Source organism: Sinocyclocheilus rhinocerous, unplaced genomic scaffold (genome assembly GCF_001515625.1).
Source record: "Sinocyclocheilus rhinocerous isolate Xijiao unplaced genomic scaffold, SAMN03320098_v1.1 scaffold2117, whole genome shotgun sequence".
In the NCBI taxonomy this organism is placed as follows: Eukaryota; Metazoa; Chordata; class Actinopteri; order Cypriniformes; family Cyprinidae; genus Sinocyclocheilus; species Sinocyclocheilus rhinocerous.
Window position 1 is genome coordinate 74,652 of NW_015626361.1, and position 22,811 is coordinate 97,462.

A 22,811-nucleotide genomic window follows, 5' to 3' on the forward strand; every position below is an offset into this window, starting at 1 on the left:
TGCTGTACTTTGGATCAAATAAATGCAGGCTTGAAAGAGAATTCTACTCTAAATCTTACTGTTCAAAAACTTTTGACTGGTAGTGTAGGCTGATTATTCTTATAGATTGAAACAAATGCGCTTTAGCCAGTATAAAGAGTATGAAAAGTGCTCTGAGAGCAACAACAAAAACATGTTGCTGGAGACGGGCTTTTGAAAATGCAAACTGATTCTCTGCCAGCAGGAGGTGCTTTGAGAGCGGTAGAACTAGCGGTTTCTCCAGTAATGGCTGTAATCAAATCAGCTTCGCTCATGAACACTTCTTTATCAGATAAAATGAAAATGCCTTTTCTGAAGACAGTCCTTTCCCTTCAGAGATACATTCACATAAAACACCCACGACGTGTTTTGATTTTAAAATGTGCAGTGCTCATGTTTATTCAACGAAGTCAAACGCTACAAATAAATCAATGTAGCTATGGGAAACCCTGGTAATGTATATCGAAATATCGGAAATGTGTTTAAAAATCATATCACCGTTATTTAAAAAAATTATATCGCGATACATATTGATATTGAATTATTGTCCAGCCCTACAATGTCCTCATTCACATTCATTATATGGAAAAGATTGGTCTGAAAAATCTCCATTTGTGTTCCACAGAAGAATGCAAGTCATACGTGGTTGGAACAGGGTAAGTAAATAAGCAATAGGAAATTGTTCAAATTCCATTTCAATAAATTTAGATGTCAAGCTTCCATACTTCCTTTTTTGAATAACACATAATTGCCTACAGGTTTCTCTCTAATTAAGACATGTGTAATATATAAAAAATCTAAAAGATATGTATCACACAAGATAATTATATGCCTTTTCGCAAAGGCATAACAAGCCGTTATTCCGACAGATTAACGACGTTCCACAGTTCTAAATGACATAATGCGGTAAGGAATTTAACCAAATGAACACAGGTATTTTTGTGTTATAAATATCAAGAAGCAACTAATGACAGGGAAGAGGACGTAGAACACTTTTAATCAGCTAGACAAGATAGACTTTGATTTAGCCACAGTGACATCAGGCATAAAGGAAATTAATTAACTACTTTAAATGAATTGAGACGACAGTCATAAAAGAGATGAAGAGGAAATGATGAGTGTGTGTGGGGGAGAGAAGGAGACTGATAAAGAATGAGTGCATAACAGAGGAAGAGGAATGTTGAAAATGAGATGCATCGTCATCCAGATGGTCAGACCATGAAGATTCACGTGTGTTTATGAGTCGGTGTGTGTGCAGACACAGCAAACCTCACTTAACACAAGCCAAAATCAACAACATCCCTCTTTTAGGATCATCAGCGTTGCCAAAAAAGCCCCTCGTCACAAGGGCCTAAACCACCACATTTATTAGACTGAAAAGAGGGGGAGCGAGTAACTACCTGCATGGTCTGCTAACTCCATGCTGCATTTTACTTTCAGAGAAAAAAAGAGAAGAGGCAGAAGACCTGCAACATGTTAGCCTGTACATTCCTCTCTCTGAGAACTAGTGGTGTGCGCGACGACTAATTTGACTGTCGTTTAAACGGAAGTTTTGTATCCGACTAGTCGACTAGTCTAAAAGCAAGAAACCCCCAAAAGATGGTAAGAAAAAAAAACTTTGTGCATGTATATAATAGCCTACATTTTAAATACTTAATCTATGAATCACAGTCAAATCCCTCAATGAATTCTGCTAAAAATAGGTCACAATTATGCCGTAGCCTACGCTTGCCTCGCGTTATCATCATTTAATTTTAGGCGATCGTTAAAAAGAAAAAAAAAGAAAGCACACACTCAACGTCAACCAATGCTTATTTATTAAAATCAGCTGGGGAAATGCAGAACAATGGAAAATCAATCAATAGCCTGACAGAATTCTTCATCTTCATATTCACAAACGTTAGCCAACATATTAAAACACAAGTCAAAAACAATAGGAAATTTTATCAAGGAATAGCATTAAAACGGCTTTTTAAAACATAATTCATCATGTAGGCTATATCATCTAAAAACATAATGTACAAAAAGAAAGACAGGACCTGAGGCGATTAACAATTCCTGCACTTGAAAAAACGCGCTCTGCATGAACTGAAGTCGCAGGCAGGCAGAGATTACGAAAAGCAAGCCAACAGAATTTTGGAAAGCGCCTGGACATCCCGCACCACCACCGAAGTGGGTCGTCGTTAGAGGAATAGACGGCGCGGAGGGGATCGCAGCGGCGGCGGGCTGTAGTGAATGACGTGATTGACATTAGCTGGCTTTGGCAAATGTTTTATTTGAACTTATTTAAATGTTTTAAATGTAACAATGGTAATTCGATGGTAACATAAAATGATGGTAATTTGAATGATAATTATGTTTTTTTTTCTGTCATGTAATCGACTATTGTTTTCAGTGTCGACTAGTAGGAGTTGTACCGTTTAGTCAACTAGACCTGCACATCCCTACTGAGAACATGTATATTTTCACTGATCACAGAAAAAAAAACAATCCAGCACAGAAGGGCCATGAGATCACATGCATGGAAAGAGAGAAACAGAGGAAGAAGAAAAATTATGGGTCTTTCGGGCACAAAGTCACCTCCAAGAACCTCAAAGCGAACAAAACCAGAGCTTTTCTACTACGAAAAATATGAAGATGGTAATAATATACAGTACATCTCTGAGCATATGAGACTAATTGATCTATTTTGCATTTTTTTAATAAAATAAATATATATTAACAATAAGTGAAAGTTTAAATAAAAAAATAGTAATACATTTTTTAATGTTTTAGTATTCGGTTTATCTTTTACTATCAAGAACTCTAAATATATGTAAAACCTGATGTTATCCAACGCAACAGAATTTTATTTATTCCCAGGTTTATAATGTGGACCTCACTGTATAAGCCCAGGCTATAGACGAAAGGAAAGCTTCAACTCAGCTTGAAAGATGAGGGTTGGATTATGATGATAGTAACCTAATGGATAGAGAGTCGGACTTGTAACCCGAAGGTTTCGGGTTCGAGTCTCAGGTCCGGCAGGAATTGTCGGAGGGGGGAGTGTATGTACAGCGCTCTCTTCCACCCTCAATACCACGACTGAGGTGAGACCCTTGAGCAAGGCACCAAACCACCAACTGCTCCCTGGGCGCCACAGCAATATGGCTGCCCACTGCTCTAGGTGTGAGTTCACGGTGTGTGTGTGTGTGTGTGTGTTCACTACTGTGTGTGCACTTGGATGGGTTAAATGCAGAGCACAAATTTTGAGTATAGGTCACCATACTTGGCCACATGTCACTTCACTTTCACTTTTCACTTTCATAAAGGGCCAGAACAAAGCCAATTTATTTTAACAAAGCCAATCGACCAGGACCACTTTTTTCTTCTGTGTTGGTGAAATTGGAGTATGAGAGTGACAACAAGCTCTTATTTTGGTGGCGAACACAAGCACAGGTGCCTCCAGCTCTGCTTACAATTAATCATGAAGTTAATAAGCTCTTAAATCAACGTGAACATGTTGCTCTATACATGTTAACAAATGCTGAAAAACTTGACAAAAGCGCTGCTGACACTCAATCAGGCGAATCAAAACAAATCGGCTGAACATTGTGTGTCTAATGAGGTTTTTAATCAAAGAGCAACCGTTGACAGGTGGAAAGTTGGACGTGAGAAACAGGCATGGAGTCATTGTCCCACTCTTGGACTGAGAGTTGATGATGGATGATGACATAACAAGGATTGACAGCGGTGCTGGAATCCAAACGCTGAGTAAAAGTTTCAAGTTTCAGCTCCGATTTCTCTTTTTTTATTCACCCATTGCTTTATTTTTCCTCTTTACATTTATATTCACTCTTTCTTTCTCGCTCTGTCTCTTTGTTGTTATACACATTAGCTACTAAAGCATATTTTAGGGCTGGGCAAAAAAAATAATTTTTCGATTAATCGTTTTTTTAAATGACGTCGATACAATATTGTTTGTATTTTTTCCGGTATTTATTTCAGCACACATTTAAAACAAGATCTGATTAACGTGAATCTTATCATTAGTCTTCTCCACTAGATGTCACCTTTATTTACCTTGCACGATGTTACAACCGAAAGCCTGTCATTCATTCAGCGCTTATCATGGCCATACGCGTGATTCGCAATGCTCAGGTGAAATGCTATAGTAATACTATAAATCTGCGGATTATTAGAGAAATAATGCACTCCCGGAGGTGGTTGTGTGGCCACGACTATATGGAATGGTCTTTCTCAGTTCTCAAACAAATTAAGAACTATTCGATTTTTATTGACTGAACGCAAGCGCTTATTCCGATAGAAAACACTGTATCGGTTTCCACTGATTAAGAAATATTTTTGTTTGCTTGGGTGGTAATATTAGGTCTATTATATTAATAGGGAAGGGGGCCCAAAAATGAGCAGCGATCATGGAAGAGAGAACACAAGCAGACAGCGCTGGAAGCTGCTAATGCTCATCAGTAAATCAGTGGAAAATAAATAGAAATCATGATTCTGTCTGAGCTATGCGTTTTAAAACGAACACTAACTAGTGTAAATGTAGCCTAACAGATGTGTAAACTGAAGACTATTTGAGCTTTATTAAATACCGTCATATCACATACACAGCAGCTGCAAGTTCTTCACGGCAACCCGTCAAAATAAAAGTTTAGTTTAACGTTAAGAAACTGTCAGAATATATTACTATTTAGCAGTCTTAAGACTCAATGCTACTACTGCTAAAAAATATTAATAAATCTTTCTTTTTAAAAGAATAATCACGTTTTCTTTTTAATTTTTAAGTAAACCTCTCTTGTGCAGCACTTTGTTTGCCAAAAAATAAAAGGGTTTAATTTTCATTTGATTAGGATAAATTAAATTAATGTTTTATGCCTTCATCTGATTACCAGAAAAATTAAGAACATTTTATAGGGCCCTATCATTGTTTAAAAAAGGACCCTATACAAAAAAAAAGAATAGGTTTAAAATACAGGCATGTGGTTCTTAATTTCTTTTTATTAATTCACCATTTGTAAACTGATGCTTACTGTTCATTTTTTAGAAATATCAATAGCATTTGTAAAACTATATTCACTGAATGTAATCAAAAAATCAAGAATCGAATCGAGAGCTTGCGTATCGAAATCGAATTGAATCGGGACATCCGAATCGATACCCAGCCCTAGCATGTTTCATTGAATTTTCCCATGTGTTCCGCTTACGCGCTGCTTCCTGTCTCAGTGTGTCTGTACTGTATCCCCCCCCAATCTCAATCTATCCCACCAACCACAGCACAGGATTTATGAAAGTCAGCTTCAGGATGTTGATACAGGTGCCTGCGCCTAGGGATGCAACGATTATAGATTTTGTTGGTACGATTATTGTCTGAGGAATAATCACGGTTTTACGATTATGACGATTATTATGCATTTATTCATTTCCCAACATTACTAATGTATAAAATCACATGAACACTTTTTAGATTTAAAGCGCGGTTAATTGCGAAACCGGTTAATCGCTGCATCCCTACCTGCGCCACCCCTATTTCTCCCTCTCTTACATACATCCAGACACTCTTTAACCGCTTTCTACCATTTGATTTCTATCAATTCATCTAGTTTTGTCTCACGTGTCTTTGCTGTAGAGAGACGAGCCTTTGCAAACCAGATACATGACAATGAAATGCAGTACCTTCCAAACTTTTTTTTTTTAATTAAAATTTTTATTTAGTAAGAATACATTAAATTAATCAAAAGTGGCAGTAAAAGTGGCAGTAAAAACACTTTGTATTTACCAAAACATCCATTAAAAATTATCACTATATCCAATCACCTTGTCACCAATTGACAGGAAGTAGGATGGTCAGAATACGTACGTCAACCATTCCTATGGAAATGCAGGTCACCAGACATGGCCATGGGCTCTGAGAGCTTGGTCTGATGCTGTGTGTTGTCAGGGTGACCATGACATCAGTGATCGCTTTTTTTAAATCATTTTATTCAGTGCCAGCAGCAGCGGCCGCTCCTGTTTCAGTGAGATAAGAACAAGAGAGGCATGGCGACGGCCAGACATTAACTAAAAAGTAGAACACAGCATCTGAATTACACAGAAGAACATTCACTAAACTACTAACACTAAATTAGTGCGTCAATGGCATGAGGGTCCATTTGTCCAGATGTTTTAATTTATTTTTAAAAATCATTAAAAACTATTTATACAATGTCTTGAAAACACCTCTGTTATGACGTTTCTAACTTCTGAATGAAATTACAAAACTGTTTCACTGCTTATCAATATTTGAAAGATATTGACTGCCAAATCAGATTAATTTGGTGCCCTTGTCTTGACTGAGTCAAGGTCAAGAAGTCTCTTAAAATGATAATTTGACCAAGGCAAGTTTAGTTCTGATTTTAAAATATCATGTGCTGCGACTCCCCAAAAACAACTGATATTTATGAATTAATAATGCATGATATTTTATACTTTTTCCTTTGAAAAATAAAATAAAAGCAATGATTAAGTTGTGTACACTCAAGGGGTAAGAAAAAATATGTAATGTAAATATTATTTTATTTGATGTTACACCACATTTTTGGCATCATTAAATTTAAACTTGTCTTAAAAAAGGTCAAACATTTTTTTTTTTTAAATATGAAAACAACATGAATACAAAGAGTATGTCAAAGTACACATGTTTTTACAATATTTTTTTCCCTTTACTTTATCATGAACACTCTGAAATGTCATTGAAGTGCAAACAAGACCCTTACAAATCAACCTCTAAAAGGTTTGAGTATTGCACTTGTCTCTTTCTCTCTGCTACACACAAAGGCAGCACACAAAATCAACCTCAAACAAACAGACTAATTTCTGCAGCTCCCATACTGTAAATTCATCACAATTATAGATAATAATCATGGAAAACCACCAATATGCTCCAATCTCAACAACAATCTTTTCTTCATCCATTCTTTAATAAGCATGTAAATGGACTGTAACACAGTCACCCATACGGTCAAAATACTTCTTTATGAACAATGAAAACAACATGAATACAAAGAGTATGTCAAAGTACACATGTTTTTACAATATTTTTTTCCCTTTACTTTATCATGAACACTCTGAAATGTCATTGAAGTGCAAAACAGACCCTTACAAATCAACCTCTAAAAGGTTTGAGTATTGCACTTGTCTCTTTCTCTCTGCTACACACAAAGGCAGCACACAAAATCAACCTCAAACAAACAGACTAATTTCTGCAGCTCCCATACTGTAAATTCATCACAATTATAGATAATAATCATGGAAAACCACCAATATGCTCCAATCTCAACAACAATCTTTTCTTCATCCATTCTTTAATAAGCATGTAAATGGACTGTAACACAGTCACCCATACGGTCAAAATACTTCTTTATGAACAGAGTACAATTTCCAGAATAATCTCTAGGGGATCATACATGGGATAGACACAAGAAAGAGAGCAGTATCCACATGAGCAGCTGTTAAAACCCAAGGTTTCTGCTGAGACAGAGAGATTCATTTAATGGGCAAAACTCATGCTATTTTTCTCTAGTAAAAGCTCTTTTAAATTACTTTCAAGTCCTCAGAACAGAACAGGATTCTGAGTGTTACGCAAGCCTCTTCCATAGCATGTCCCAGTGGGCAAAAAGTGGACCTTGAAGAGAGCTGGAAAGGCTTCTAAAAAATGCTAACTATGCCCCTTTTCCCCTCTCCCTTCCCAAAGATTGAGTCCAGCCCAACTTAACCATCCAACCCAGAGCATTCCTGTGTTCTCCAGCCCCTTTAACAAAACACAGTGTGAGAGAGACGTCAAACACATTAACACAATTTTCCACTCAGCTGACCCAGACATCCCTTTTAAGGCCAAGCAGTTCAGATTTCTCTTTTCATTAATCGCAGGCTTTGCGATTAGGAAATCGCAACGTCTCAAATCGCGATTTCGATTCGATTTCGATTAATCGCACAGCCCTAGTCTGAACATCTGCACACAATGTGCGCCATTCCTAGAGGTCATTTCTATTTTGTTATGCCTTAAAAGAGCTTTTGTAGAACGTTCTCGGAAAACGTCCTGAATATGTTTGGCTTTGTCTACACTAAAAACAAAAAGTTGGTTCTGAGATATTACTGCTTTTTGTGAGGTTTTATCCTCATTCATAATATCTTTTTGAGAGAAAAAGGTCCACAGAATTAATAACTGTAACTGTATGTTTTCCCATCGCTTTACAGGTGTAAAAGTAAAAGCAGAGTAAGTTTTACCATGTATGATGGACAGGAAGGGACATGCAGGGCAGAGTTTTCAGGCTTTAGGCTTGAAATGCCATTTTAAACAGCAAAAATTCCCAACCATATGTAAGCCATTATAGAACTCAGGAAAATGTTTACAATCAAGTGTCACAGTAGAAACATGTTTTCTATCTGAGATAAGGGAGAATAGGCCACGAACCAGAGCAGACCAAATGTGCAGCCAGTTTAACTTTCTCAATATGTTTGCACAGTTCACAGGTCACAGCTATCCTGTCTCTAATAAAAGATAATGCAGTTCCACTGTCCCCAGATAAACCACACTAGAGGCACCTTGCATTTAGCTCTGGTGCATATGTATGTGCGAAAGTCAAGAATGAGACAAAGGATGTGTTATGTTGTTCCTCAGAAGAAATTGTTTAACATATATGGTTTCACAGTATGATGCTGAATCATGACCAGGAAATGGATGCAGCTGATATAGTTCTCTGTCTTTTACCCCTGTAACACTAAGCAGTACTTCAAAATGCCAATCAAATGCTAACATGTTCCCATTAGCTTGATATGTGGTGTCCCTCTGGGCAACGTTTTAGGCCCCTTCATTTTTAAACAAATTATGGGTTTGCAAGTAGTTGATTACAAAAATAAGCTTGCGGCTGTTGTGAGGATGTGTGTAGGATGGAAAACACTGAGATCGCACATGCAGTGCAAAAGTGAAGTAGCAGAATAACTTTAAAATCAGTGTTTTGCCATTACTGTGGTCCTATAGAGAAAAAAGGCACATCAAGCATTTATTTTAATAACTGCCATAAAATATAAATGGTTACCAAGAGTGGGCCACTGGTGTACTGAAATTTCAGCCACCAAAACAGAAAAATTTGGAAATTTTTAACCAAAAAAAGGAAAAAGTTATTTTTTATATCTGATCTGATACTGACAAAAAAGCAGCATTCATGTCAAATGACCCTGGTTTAATTACACTACTCCATCTTACATACATCACCTCAAACAATGTTCCAAATGGTGAACGTGGAGTGAACTTGAGGTTGTCATAATGGCCAAGGACCAATACTAACCTAGACTACTAACCAGCATTATGTCAGTGTGGACTTTGGAGGCACATGTTGCTATCCTCTAAAGAGCATGAACACATAATGGTGATGGCAGATGTTCAAGATAAAGCAAAATCTGATTCTCATAAATTCTCGTTGCTGCATTACTCACCGATTGCAGTAAACAAAAGTATTACGAAAGCAATGGCTCACTCTCCAAAAAATCGAATTGAATCGGGACATCTGAATCGATACCCAGCCCTAGCATGTTTCACTGAATTTTCCCATGTGTTCCGCTTACGCGCTGCTTCCTGTCTCAGTGTGTCTGTACTGAGTTTGTGCATCTGTGAGAAATAGTGCGGAGGGAGGAAGGACACATCCTCTTTCCCTGCCCATGCCTGAACCTCTCTGCAAGACTGGAAATCAGGTCAGTGCTGGACCCGAGAATCTCTGGTTGTGTTTCCATGTGGAGGGTAAAAATAGGCAGTGCAGTGCAGAATTAAAAAAACAACAGCCATGTAAATAAGTCCTGAAACCAGGTGATTTGTAGGGCTAGGTGATATTGCTATAAAAAGTATTGAGTATAAATATAATACAGAAAAAATATTATCTAAATATTTCTCAGTCTTTTTCAGCATTTCATGCATTTATTCATGCATTTGCTATGAAATTGTTCAAAAAATTATTTTATCTTAAATCAAAGGAGCCATCATCTTGACCAAACAGCTATAGGCAATTAGATTGAAAATTATTTAATTAAAAAATAATTAATAAATAATAATAATAATTAAAGTTAGTAATAATTAATAAAGTTAATAATTAAAAATAGTTAAAATATTTGAGAAATGGGTTTTCACTAAATTGACAAATTGAGGAAACATTTTATTTAATAATTTTCATTTATATGCATCAATATAACAATACATGGAAGGGCCGTAACCACCATAGACATTGAGGGGAACAAGTTCCCCACACTAATTAGAAATGGCCAATCTAGTATATTGTGAATAGGATTGGGAACCGAGAACCGGTTCCATTTTTTGAAAAGAACCGGAACCGTGAGCAATTTATAAGTTTCGGTTCCGAAAACGGTTCTGGTGCGACACGTGACCAAGCACTGAGCAGCCTTGCGCCGACGTTTCCCATAAAGGATGTTACAAACTGAAATAACAGAAACGCCGCCCTGCCTCTTTTAATAACCAAGCACATCGTTTTCCACGACTGTATGCGCACTCTGTACACATACCGGCAGCAGTTCCTGCCACCAACAAATTACATTATATTTGTCCCATATTGTCATTAATATACATACTGACTTCTTGGACCACTTAATAAATAGACTGCTATTGTTATGCAAGTATGAGGGTTAGATTGTTTAGTGTACAGGTCATTTCAAGAGTGATAAAGTGATGGAAAATATTTATTTTCATGCATTTTAAATGTTTAAAAATGTGGAAACCACTCATTGCATCACACTATCTCCTGACTGCATTATTTATTATTTGTAAAATAGGGGCTTTATGGAGTGTGTGTATACATGGTTATAAGTATAACAGTTAATATTTCATTAATTTAGGGAAATGGAAATTTAAGTGTCTTAGCCCTCAAGGGACTATTTGGCCAACCAGGTTATTCCTGCTAGAAAAGCAAAATGTTAAAGCACATGTGATTGATGGACTAGCATTACTCAACATTACTTAATACCTTACAGCAACACTACATTCAATGAAGGTAAAATAGTGAAAAAATAATAACTTATTTATTTAATTTAAATGGAACTGGAATCAGAACCAGGAATCGTTAGGCGAAACTGGAACCGGAATCGGAACTGGAAAATTTCTTACAATACCCAACCCTAATTGTGAATACCCAGTATCTCATCAAGTCCTAGTGATTCATAGACTAAAGGTGGAAAAAACTCTGTAAGAGGCCTATTAGCCCTCTGTAGCACACTAGACTTTACAACACAGGGGAAGGAAATCAGGATAGTGCTTGAGAGCCATCAGCCAGATCCCTGATGGAATTCCCCGTCTCCACCGAACACAAACACGCACAGAAGCTAATGAACTTAGATATAACCATTTGATTCTGCAGCAGCAGAGTGCTACAGCTGTGTCTGGCATGCCGTTCCCGGATACAGAGAGAACATTACACCATCACAGAGCATGTGGGTTGCTCTGTGTGCATCACTCCGGTTCCACTGAGCTATTTCAGGAGACCTTAGAGATATTTCAAACACACTCCCACTCTCACACCCACACTCCTCAACAGCAGCATGGACACTGTCACACATGAGGGGGAGAAAAAAACAGGGTCAAAGATCAATGAGGAATCATTTGCTGACTGACAAGCATTTGAGATGCACGTTAATACCAGGTGTGAACAGCGATCGGTCTCGGCTGACCACCTGACCAGGTATAAAAATACCATATAAATACACACCTGCTCTTTAACGCACACTAAATCTTCTGTATTCTGTACACATGCTCAAATGTAAACACGGGCGTGTTTGTTCACAGGTGAGAGAGCGAAAGGGTGGGGCGTTTTATAGATGACTGAGTGCTTAGAACTGGAGAATCTGATGAGTTCTGCTCACAAGTATTTTTCATGATGTAAAACATCACAGAAGAAGCAGGTCTGAGCAGATCCAAGCACATCAGCAATCCCAGATGCAGTGCAGTACTTGGGATATCAGTTCTGGCTGTGTGCCTCTTTATTACTTAACTGCTGTGAGGTCTTGCGTCCTAACAGTGGTCAACTGACGTGGGGTTTTTTTAATAGTCAATGCCTATAACAAGGGTAACCAATGGCCAATACAAGTAAAAAAAAATTATAACAGCAAATAAAATATACACAAAACTGCATCATGTCAATGAACACCTATTTGAAACAAAATATATATATTAAAAAAAAAAACATATTTAAAAAAAATGTTGTCTGTGTCACACCTGTGTTTGTCTGGATCACAATACGCCACACAAATAACAACTCCATCTAGACATCAAGTAGACATGCTAGACCCTGGATTACAGACCAAAAAGACACACTTTCTCTTTCCACCTTTCCACGAAAAGTAATTCTTAAGCCCAAAGTATACTTCGTTTTCGTACGTATGCGTCCAGTCAAATGCGTAGCTTTTCTAAGTATACTCAATTTGATAACATGCATTACATGCAGTGTTGGGAGTAACGCATTACAAAAGTAATAATATTACAGTAGTATATTACTTTTTGCTGTAACGCAGTAATATAACGCATTACTAATCAAATGAAAAACACATCGGCGATGACCAACAGCCAATGAGAGACCAAGATACAGGGCAGCGGGAAGTTCAGGGAGGAGTTAAATGAAACGTAGTTTGCGGGCAAGTGTTGCCAAATCCGCGATTGCCGCCGGTTGTTTTTTATGTCAGCAGATTGAAGCAACCCCAATAAGGTGATATTTAGGCCCTGGAATGTGAATTGTACCAGGAGAACCCCGCCAAAAAAATTTGTATTTTATCCCCCGAAAGCGATTTTTACTGGGAAAGAAATTGGGCTATTTTCTATATAGTCGTTCAGTGTGAAACCAACAGTGATGCGACGTCTTTGAAAATCGTGCAGTGTGAACTCGGCATTAGTCGACTGTCAGATAAAATGTCTTTGTACTCTTTTAAACAAATTCTACAGGCCCTGTTTGGGTGATCCAAATGCAATTTACGGCTGGTATTAATGCACCTATCAAATGGACAGACAGATAAGGTGTGGTCACATTAGTGAACTTTTGGCTAAAATTTGCAGACACAGGGTTCAGTGTCTATTGTCAATAGTGAAGTGATATATGAAGAACAGCAGAAGTCACTTTCTGTGAATCTGTGTGACCAACCTGTATACCAAAATCTGAGTGGACAAATATTTCACCTCCCACACAAAATTCCCGATCGCTTGGATCTCTTTTGAAATGAATAGATGATGCCAGCAAAAATGTATGTGATTTGATCACATATATTTTCGACTTGATCACAAAACATTCTGGACCATTTTTATACCTGCATTTAGCACACTTATGATCAGATGGCTTTGCAGATCAGATTCTGGAAATTTTAAGAACCTATTTTGTAAAATGTCTACACACAGAAAGTCAATGGAGTCCAATGGAGTTGTTTTGTATGGACGAAAACAGTTAATCAAAATACCTTTCTTTGCATTATACAGGTCTGAAATGATATAAGGAAGAATAAATGACAGAATTTTCATAATCCCTTTAAAACCAGGTGTAAACAGTCATAGAAGAAGCACACTCGCTTTGAGTTTTGAGGTACTGTGTGAAGATCAGTCCTCAGGGCAGACTGGGACTGGGACACGAAATCGTGTTCAAAATCTCAGGCGATTCATTGCCGATTTTGAACGCGATTTTGTGATGCGACTGTCGGTGCAGTTTTTAATTGTAGTGTCTGTTCTTTTACTGAACTAACTTATTTTTATTTCGATAAAAAATCAAAACGACGGTGGGGGTCGGTGACGCGGTGGGCAAGTGACGTAACCGGTGTTGCGGCTTAACACCGGTATAACCGTCAACACCGTCTATCACGGCAAGCCTACTGTGTAGTAAATGCCGCTCCATCTGAAAGCACGTGCTGGAGATTTACTACTAAACACCAGAAGTGGCTTTACTGACGAGATGCGCATGAAAATCGCATTCGATTTTTTGCACAGCCCTAGTTCAGTGTATGTTTGTGTGTGGGAGGAGCTGCTGTAATCTTCTTGTGTTCACACTTTAACACCTCTTCCTCAAGCTAGATGTCTGTCAGCAAGCTCTCCCACTCCCTGACAGCACAAAACTGAAGAGACTGTCAGCTGTGCACCAGATCTGGTCATCTTTACCCATGAACACCTCATTATATCAGAGTTCACAGGAACACAAAAAAATTACTGAAAGAGTTTCATAATTTTTTCAAGATTGTGTATACTGTTACACCTCCATTTTCAAGATAAACAACTGGTTGTTAATGTCAAGGGCAGTGCTGGGAATAAGTTTGCTGAGTGCCAAAAGCTAATCCGCCAATGAAGTTTACAATGACCTGCCATTTGACAAGTAAGAAGTACATCTATGTGGCAAAACCCACAACAAATTTCACTTCCTTTTGCATTTAAGGAGAAGTGTCAAATCTCAGCCTTATTCTTACAGAGAAAGAAGAACAATGATGTCATGTAAAGTACCAAACTGTCCCATAATGTTCCTGTAAAACTACGATTTTGAAACAGAATGAAGACCTAACAATGTGGTGTCAGAATCTGTCAGTTCATTTGAGTGAGAAAGAAAGACAGAAAGAAAGAAAAAGAGAAGATTAAGAGAGGGAACACCAGGAGTAAACCGCAGTATTCAATTTAATCCTCAAACTAGTCATTTAGCCTCTCCATAATCCTCGGGTCTGGTGCTAAGTCTGGTAATTACTCTTATTGGACACCAATAACTATCACAAGCGCTTTGCTGCATGCTTCCTCCAAGTGGAAAAGCAATCAGCAGACAGGCAAAACCAGAAGAAGGGCCTGCTCATAAAGAAAAGTGGAGAGGGAGGGCAGGAATTACAGCGCACCGGCATTCATCGCTTGATCGTTGTGCAAACTGTCTTCTAACTTTCTCTTGAACGAAAACTGCCCCTGCCTTCACTCCCACCCATCCTGTTTCAGCTGACAAAGTTCACATGTACTGTTGTATAACCAACAATAACGGCTCATCAGAAACCAACCTTTGCCCTTCTAAGGTGAGAGACATGTGAAAAGGCACAGCAGGTCATGAAACACATGAGAGACAGAGAGAGAGATAAGCTACAATAGAAACGGACAAAGAACAACACAAGAGTGTCGGCCGGCTTTTGGCAGAAAGCAAATACTTCCGGCTTTAGAATGCAGTCCAGGGCCCGTATTCACAAAATATCTTAAGGCTAAAAGTAGCTCATAACTCGCCGATTTATCGCTAAAATAAGCGTGAAACGTTAGGAGTAGTGAAGAGGACTCCTAAGTCACTAAGACCAAATCTGAACTATCCTAAAATGGTTGTTGCCAGCAATCTACCTCGGAATATAAACATTTTAGAAACATTTGACGATAATGAGCTTTTAAAAAGGTATCGGCTTTGGTTTGGAGGTTATCCCAACTCCAAAAACAATGCAGAAAGATTATACAAAAATAAAAATATATAATTTAAATACAGAAAGACAAGATTTACTTTCTGTTGACACTTCACTAAAAAACATATCATTTTTGTCTTTAAGAGTAAGCAATAGTAACAGTGATTCTTGCTTTAGCAAACACTACTAGCCATAATGGCTAGTCTTTCTTGCAATTATGCTGTAATCAGCATTTTTTTTTAAATGAGTAAAATGATCTGTACCTGGTAATTTTGGAATCTCTGTATGGGATATGGGTGCCTTTTCTTTTGGGGTCCCCAAGAGCTCCAATTACATTTCCAAGAGCTAGAAGACCACTGTTGATCTGAATGCTCTCCTTGAGCCGTTCACCAGTGTTCCCGGTTTTGAGGATGCGCTCTGATCCAGCCAAGTCCACAAAATGAAATTTGGAAGAGAGGATCTGCACAGTCCCGGCCGCTGCTCGAGAACCTCCACGCCTCTGTCCCATGAGCACTGTGAAGATGGTGTGAGAGCGACTGGAGTGGGGGTTCATCTGGGTGGCCCCAGTGTGACGGGCCGTCTTTCCTGACTCTAAGAGACTCAGCACTTCATCAAGTCCCTCCACTTCACATTCCTTCACACCGCAAAGCACTGTGGGTAAACACAAAAGATGTCTTTTCTTCACATACTACAGAAAGACTTTCTGAAAACTTCCTGATTAGTCAGCTTGTCTAGACAGGCAGTTTTGAAGAATAAAAAACTGAAATTAAAGAGAAAATAAAAGAGGAGAAGCATCAAAACTTAAAATGACTAAATAAACAGATGCTGTCAGGATTTTGTCAATTTATGAGCAGCTGACATGATTTTAACTTACCTGATGACATGACATGACTTACCTGCAGTGTGACATGCTGTAATTAGTCTAAAACCAATTTTAAACTATTCTTAATAAAAATGTCACAGGATTATACTGTTTAGAAAAAATTGCAATATAATATTTACAAATAATACATTTTAAACAAATATTCTTTAATTATTGCACATGGAGGTTTTTTTAAAGTCATTAATTGGCAACCCACAGAACAGATTTTGACAATTTTTTTAAAGAAATTAATACTTTTATGCAGCAAAGATGCATTACATTGATTAAAAGTGAAAGTAAATATAATGTTACAAAGTATTTATATTTTAAATAAATGCTGATTTTATATTCATCAAAGAATTCTGAAAAAAAAAAAAATCATAGTTTCCACAAAAATATGAAGCAACACAGTTGTTTTTAACACTGATAATTAGGGCTGCCCCCTAATAGTCGACTAACCGTTAGTTGACCAGAAGAGGCTTGGTAGACTTACCAAAATTTAGTCGCAGAAAAAAAAAATTCCACATGAAGTGGCGAAATCACGCAGTCCGTGATGGACAAATCGTTAACGGCTGGTCTCTGTGGTAATATAGCACATCGGGCAGGACATCCATATGCCCTCCTAACATTCATCGACCTCAAATATGGCTTATCATCTGAAAAATGTATGTAGTAGCACAGCTGAACATACTCTAGTACAGTGGCTAAGCTAGTTTTGCTTCAGGAACCAGGTTTTACAAGTGACAAACAAACACAGTAGCTATCTTTAATGCTTAATGTAGTCAGGGACAGGGTCATATTTTCTTTGACCCTATGTAGTGCTGGGCGGTATACCGGTTCATACCGAATACCAGTGTTTATTTTTGTTATGCATAGCCGCTCTTTAGTGTAGATGAGTGACTCCTGGTTAACTTATTAAAAGGTAGTGTTTAGTCACTATTTAGTGTGGTATTTTTTGACAATATTCACTCATCATGACAGTAAAATAGGGCATTCTAAGTCAATATACTGCAGTATTTCCTCTCTCAATCAGTAGAAAATATGGTTAACACCCGGTCATGAATGAAAAAAAAATACCGTCATGTACCGTGAAACCGGTATAATTTTGAAAAATACCGTGATATACATTTTTGGTCATACCGCCCAGCACTAACCCTATGTTGTTTTGTTGATGGTTTTTGAGGATGACGGCATCTTAAACAACCTGTCACAGTGTTGGTATCTGACTAATTTGCTATGAGGTCATTATGTTTTTTTTTTAAGGAAAATAATACTCTCATTCAGCAAGAACGCAGTGACAGTAAAGATTTTGACATGTACATTACCTTATCAGAACAACTTGTGACCCATTTTTGGGGTTTAAAACCAGCACTGCTCCACTTCTCTAGAAACTGTATTCAACTATTTTAAATTGCATTTTCATGAGATTTAACTCCAGACAGTACAGAATCTCCCCTTGGTTTAATACAATCCCATTGACTTCCATTCAGAATCAACACCAATTCTGTCTCTCTGTCAATCACTGAACACAACTCAAATTAATGCATTGACGCACAGAAACTGCTTTATCAAAGCAACTTACAAGAAAGTGCAAATATTTAATACTGACTCCATAAAATTCCTGTATCAACACAAAGACAGGGCTAGAGCAAGATGCAAGGAATCCTATAAGCCAACATGTGCCAGTAAACTGTTTAGTTGAGTGGGTTAGTTTACTGTTCATACTAAAACACACACAGACAAGTGTTCTGAAGCCTTACTGGAAATCTGTCAATGCTCTGCATTTGAGTCTGGGACAGGTCATGGCAGGTCCTCTCTGTACTCATCTTCCCTCTCTCTCTTGCTTTATGGGCCCCACCTGCCTAATGTAATGGAGCTTGTATGGGGGTTGCTGTTCTCTCTGTGCTTAGTGTTTCATTTTTCTGTCAACTCCCCAACCCCCCACCATCACCACTGCTGCTTACCTGACAAATGAATACTGATGTGTATATATGCTAGCAGTGTTCTTTTCCATGAATGAATCAGGGTTTTTTTTTTTCATTTACCTTTTACATTTTTTTTTTCATTTAATTTAATTTATTTATTATTATAATTTTTTTTTAAGCTTACAACTGCTTTCCTGCCTATTGGTTAGACAAACTATAGTGCAAACAAATAGCATCTGAGTATGGGCTATGAACACCCTGCTTTACTGTCGAGTCATTAGTTGTGCCCCAAATGACATAATATACATGTCTAGTTAAGTGTTTGAAGTTTTTTTTTTCCATTTACCTTTTACATTTTTTTTTTCATTTAATTTAATTTATTTATTATTATAATTTTTTTTAAGCTTACAACTGCTTTCCTGCCTATTGGTTAGACAAACTATAGTGCAAACAAATAGCATCTGAGTATGGGCTATGAACACCCTGCTTTACTGTCGAGTCATTAGTTGTGCCCCAAATGACATAATATACATGTCTAGTTAAGTGTTTGAAGTATACTTTTTCTTGTTGGAATTTTCATTGTGAACGCGCTAGCTGCGCTGAATAGTGCATAAGTATTGAAAATTTAAACACATCTACATTTTAAACATTGAACAAGACATTTCATTTCCGCAGGGCCGCTGCTGGCCAAGTGGGTGCCCTAAGCAGAATAGTATTGTTGTGCCCCCTCCTTCAAAAAAAAAAAAAAAAAACACCTACTATAAGGGGTCAAAATAGAACTTTAATAAACTATAAAAAGTAAATAAATAAATTGTAATTAAATTGTATTACTTATACATTACAATTGTAGCTCTAGACAGTTACCTATGGCTATGAATTTATTAATACCGTTGTCTGATTGATTTTAGTCTCAAGCATTCAGAAATCACACAAAATAAAATTAAGCCGTTTTACTACGATAAAACCATGGTTAATTTTGGTAAGGGTTGTGATGTCCACATGTTTTTGTTGAATAAATTAAAGAGGGTGTAGCATTTCTATCACAAAAAGGTGGCCAAAAATTTTAAATTAAGTGGATATTTGAATTAAATGTTTGGTCAATATTAAACAAGGATTTGATCGTCCTGTAAGTGTAACAACAGCAATTATCAGGCCTTTGGTGCCCTTTGCAGGCATTTGTAATAATGCAAATTGTTTATCTTGCATTACATTATGTATTTTAACAGTATTATTCAATGAAACCATATGATTATTATTCATTAACCAATCATTATTGCCTCATTGTTTTTATATAATACATTTTAAGACATTAAAACTAGAATATTAAGTCAGATGCGTTGTTGGTGGTGGTAAAATTATTACCGATATTAAAACACGTTATTAACGTCAACAGTCAAAAAAGTTTCACAGGATTATGAACGTAGCTACATGAAAGTGATGCACGGGCTTCATCTTGGGCTTTTTTATTTTTCTTTTCTCTGCGCCAGACTGCGCTGATGTCTTTTCCCTGATATAGCCTAGTTGTCCATTAATTATGATGATCATTTGTATTCAGCCGCAAACATGAGGTGAGAGCGAGCGCGGGCGCATATGTCACGTGTGCTTATACTGCCTATACTGTCTGCGTTCATCATAAAATGCTTTTTTTAATAATTATTATATATGTTAATGTTTCGATTTTTATTTATGTATATGTATATGTTAATATTCATATAGAATGAAAGTGTTTTTTTTGTTTGTTTGTTTTTTTTAGCAACTGGGATGGTGCCCCACACAAACTGCGTACAGGGAGCAGCGGTACTGCATTTCCGTTTACAATTAAATAATCTGGAACATTATATTTCTGAACAAATTAAATAAACTGGGACATAGGCCTACCGTTCATAAAGTTAAAAACAACTGGGAAATGTTTGTTTCACGATCAACCAAATTTACTAGGAATTTTTTCGTTTGTGAACAAATCTAATTAATTGGGACATTGTGTTTGTCTTTTTTTATTTTTAAATCTGATGACTTCTCAGCCCCCTGTGGCATGATAGAATAGTGAAGTAATTGCCATGTTTAAGCAGTAAAGCATTTTTGTTTAATAAATATTGTGTATTCACCATTCTACTACATTTTGCATACTATGTTGGCCTAGTAGAGAAGCGGAGACTCACTTCTCGCCACCTACTGGCGGAACGATGTATCCTGCACAAAGAGTCGCTGAACAAATCAGAACAAACCTTTGGTGAAAGGATTCAAACGATTCGAATCACTGAGATTAAACAAATGTGCTTGCGTATTCTTGATTGGGACATGAACATACATTATTATGCACAGACTGCCAAAACACATGAGGAAAGCATCAGTCTTCCTGACCTCTACTCGACATCCCACTGTTCTCTTAAAGCACTCAAGTCAAAAATAAGCACCTGATTTGTAGGCCAAGGCAAAAACAGGACTTTCCATTTCTAATAAAAGCCTAAATATGAGCCATGTAAGGTTAAGCGTATGTTTAAAGACATCAAACGCGTTAAATTGTGTCTGTCACCGTGTGTGAACGGCACCTCACATCTCTAATAGCAGCTGTCAACATTAATAGCCAAGGCTTGAAGTTCATTTTCTATTCGCGTCCGCGCCGACAGTAGTGCAGGTCGGGACACACACTGCGTCAAAAAAGTTACACGTTACGATACAGAAAACCAAATCTAACACGGGATATCTGAAAGGCGAACATGAGCTTCATAACCGAAGCCCTTAACACAGTCCCACACCGGACTGAGTCTTGCTTGCTTGCTTATTCGGCAAAAACGTGCGGGGGGACAAACGTTTTCAAGGTTAAGCCCAAAGAAAACTGCTTTCTGTAAGAATTAAACTATTTAGACTCTGGCTTGTAACCGAGCCAAATTCCCTCAAAGTCTGCTGTATTGTTCTCAGAGAAAGCGACTTTTCCTGTTTGAAAACATATTCTTGGGTACGTCTGGTGTACGTGGCGAGGAATTGAAATCGGTTTGACATTTCGATGCTGGCGCGCAACAAATAAAGTGCAAATCGAGTTTAAATGCTGTAAACGTCAACTTTATTTCGCTACATAGTGTGATGCTGCTGACGTAGAACGTCTCAAACATAATACAGAGACAATCTCTGGTTCAGCCCCCTAAAAATGAGAACATACTCGGTTATGTTTTAGTTACCGCTCGGCTAATAAACATCCGCCGTTTGGAAAGTCCCGGTTAAGTTTTCTCCCGCATCTCTACGACGCTATCATTCTAGCATCTGCCACAAAATAGCTCGACTAAAATCGCCGCAGTCCGGCTTATCGAGCTTCTCCGCTGCAGCGAACAGGAGGGGGAGGAGGGTGACAAAGTTGCCGCAGTTTGGAGTTGTGTCTACGGGGCAAGATTCCACCATTCACCTCCCCTTCCACTAAACTAGCCCCGCTTCGGTTTTCTCTTACCTTGAGCACCGGGAGAAGAACGGTGACAATTTTTTCGGAGGTAGCTCTCTGGAAAGGTAAACTACTCAGTCGCGTTTGACTTTTTGAGGTTGAACAGAGCAGCTCTCAGCAGGGTCCTCGCTAGTTCCTTCTCTCACCCCCTCCCTTGCGCCGCAAGATCAAACCATCACATTCCTTCTCGAGATCCAAACAATGAAAAAGGTGGGTTTTCCTTTGCCAAGAAAGACCCACCCCTAGAACGACTACGCCGCCTCTGACCGCAGAAAGAACGCCCTGCGCGGCAAAACGGTCCCGCCTTCCCCGATGAGGGAAAGAGCGACGGGTCAGACAAGCGCTGAGCTCTAGAGGAAGATTGAAGAATAACTGGAAACCCAGTTCACAAATAGAGCAATACTGTTTTTTGTTTTTTTTTGCACAAGTTAATAAAGGTGTTTTAAAAAAAAGTAACATAACATTTTATACAAATCAAATAAAATGTATATTTGTAGTAAAAAATTATGTATAGTGGATAACACAAAAAGGGAGGCTAAATAAAAACAACATGACAACGGCGATATTCTCTGTATTGAATTAATGTGACGTCACTGCACAGGTGAGCAATAATCCATACCACTGTCAGGCAATAGCATAAGCATTAATAACAATAACATTTAAGTTTCTTGTAGCATACAAGTAGTTTATATGATTCTAAATTATTTAAACTGTTTTTTTCACTAACATTTTTTAATGATAAATAATTAAATTAAATTATAATTACATTAATTAGTGCACCATGCCAGATAAATATATTAACATAACCACCCAGGCATAATGTTACGACAACAACCACAATAATAATTATTATTAGGCTATTACATTTAACTTTACTCAAAGTCATATCTTCAATATTACCTGTTTTGTGTAAAAATTTATATGTACATGTTTTTATGTATATATATTTATGTATTATTTGTTGTGCTTGCAAAGCAAAGAAAATGTATGTGTAAGGCGACAGTACAGTAGAGGGCTAAAATAAACATATTTCCATTAACAGATAGCCTATAGAATGGCATGATATTAGTTCCCTTTCGATACTTCACTCGTACTGCGTCTTGCTTAAGACGCATATGGGAAAAAAAGCCTTTTTTCTCCTGAACTGAAGCCTTTTCATTCACGCAGT

The 22,811-nt window shown here is 37.6% G+C and overlaps 2 protein-coding genes across 4 annotated transcripts in view; one reads left to right on the plus strand and one right to left on the minus strand.

The window, feature by feature from the left end:
• Positions 1-21,920, minus strand: part of LOC107711629 (leucine zipper protein 1-like) — a 54,628-nt gene extending 32,708 nt beyond the window's left edge. For 2 of the 3 annotated variants that reach the window (XM_016516632.1, XM_016516648.1), the window contains exon 1: positions 21,653-21,920. The gene's annotated coding sequence lies outside the window, so the exon portion shown is untranslated. The other variant, XM_016516640.1, reaches the window with a different exon arrangement.
• Positions 20,869-22,811, plus strand: part of LOC107711648 (platelet-activating factor receptor-like) — a 14,290-nt gene continuing 12,347 nt past the window's right edge. The window contains exon 1 of the mRNA XM_016516660.1: positions 20,869-21,058. Within this exon, the coding sequence (XP_016372146.1) occupies positions 20,931-21,058 (128 nt within the window). The 5' untranslated portion in view covers positions 20,869-20,930. The remainder of the gene's footprint in view (positions 21,059-22,811) is intronic.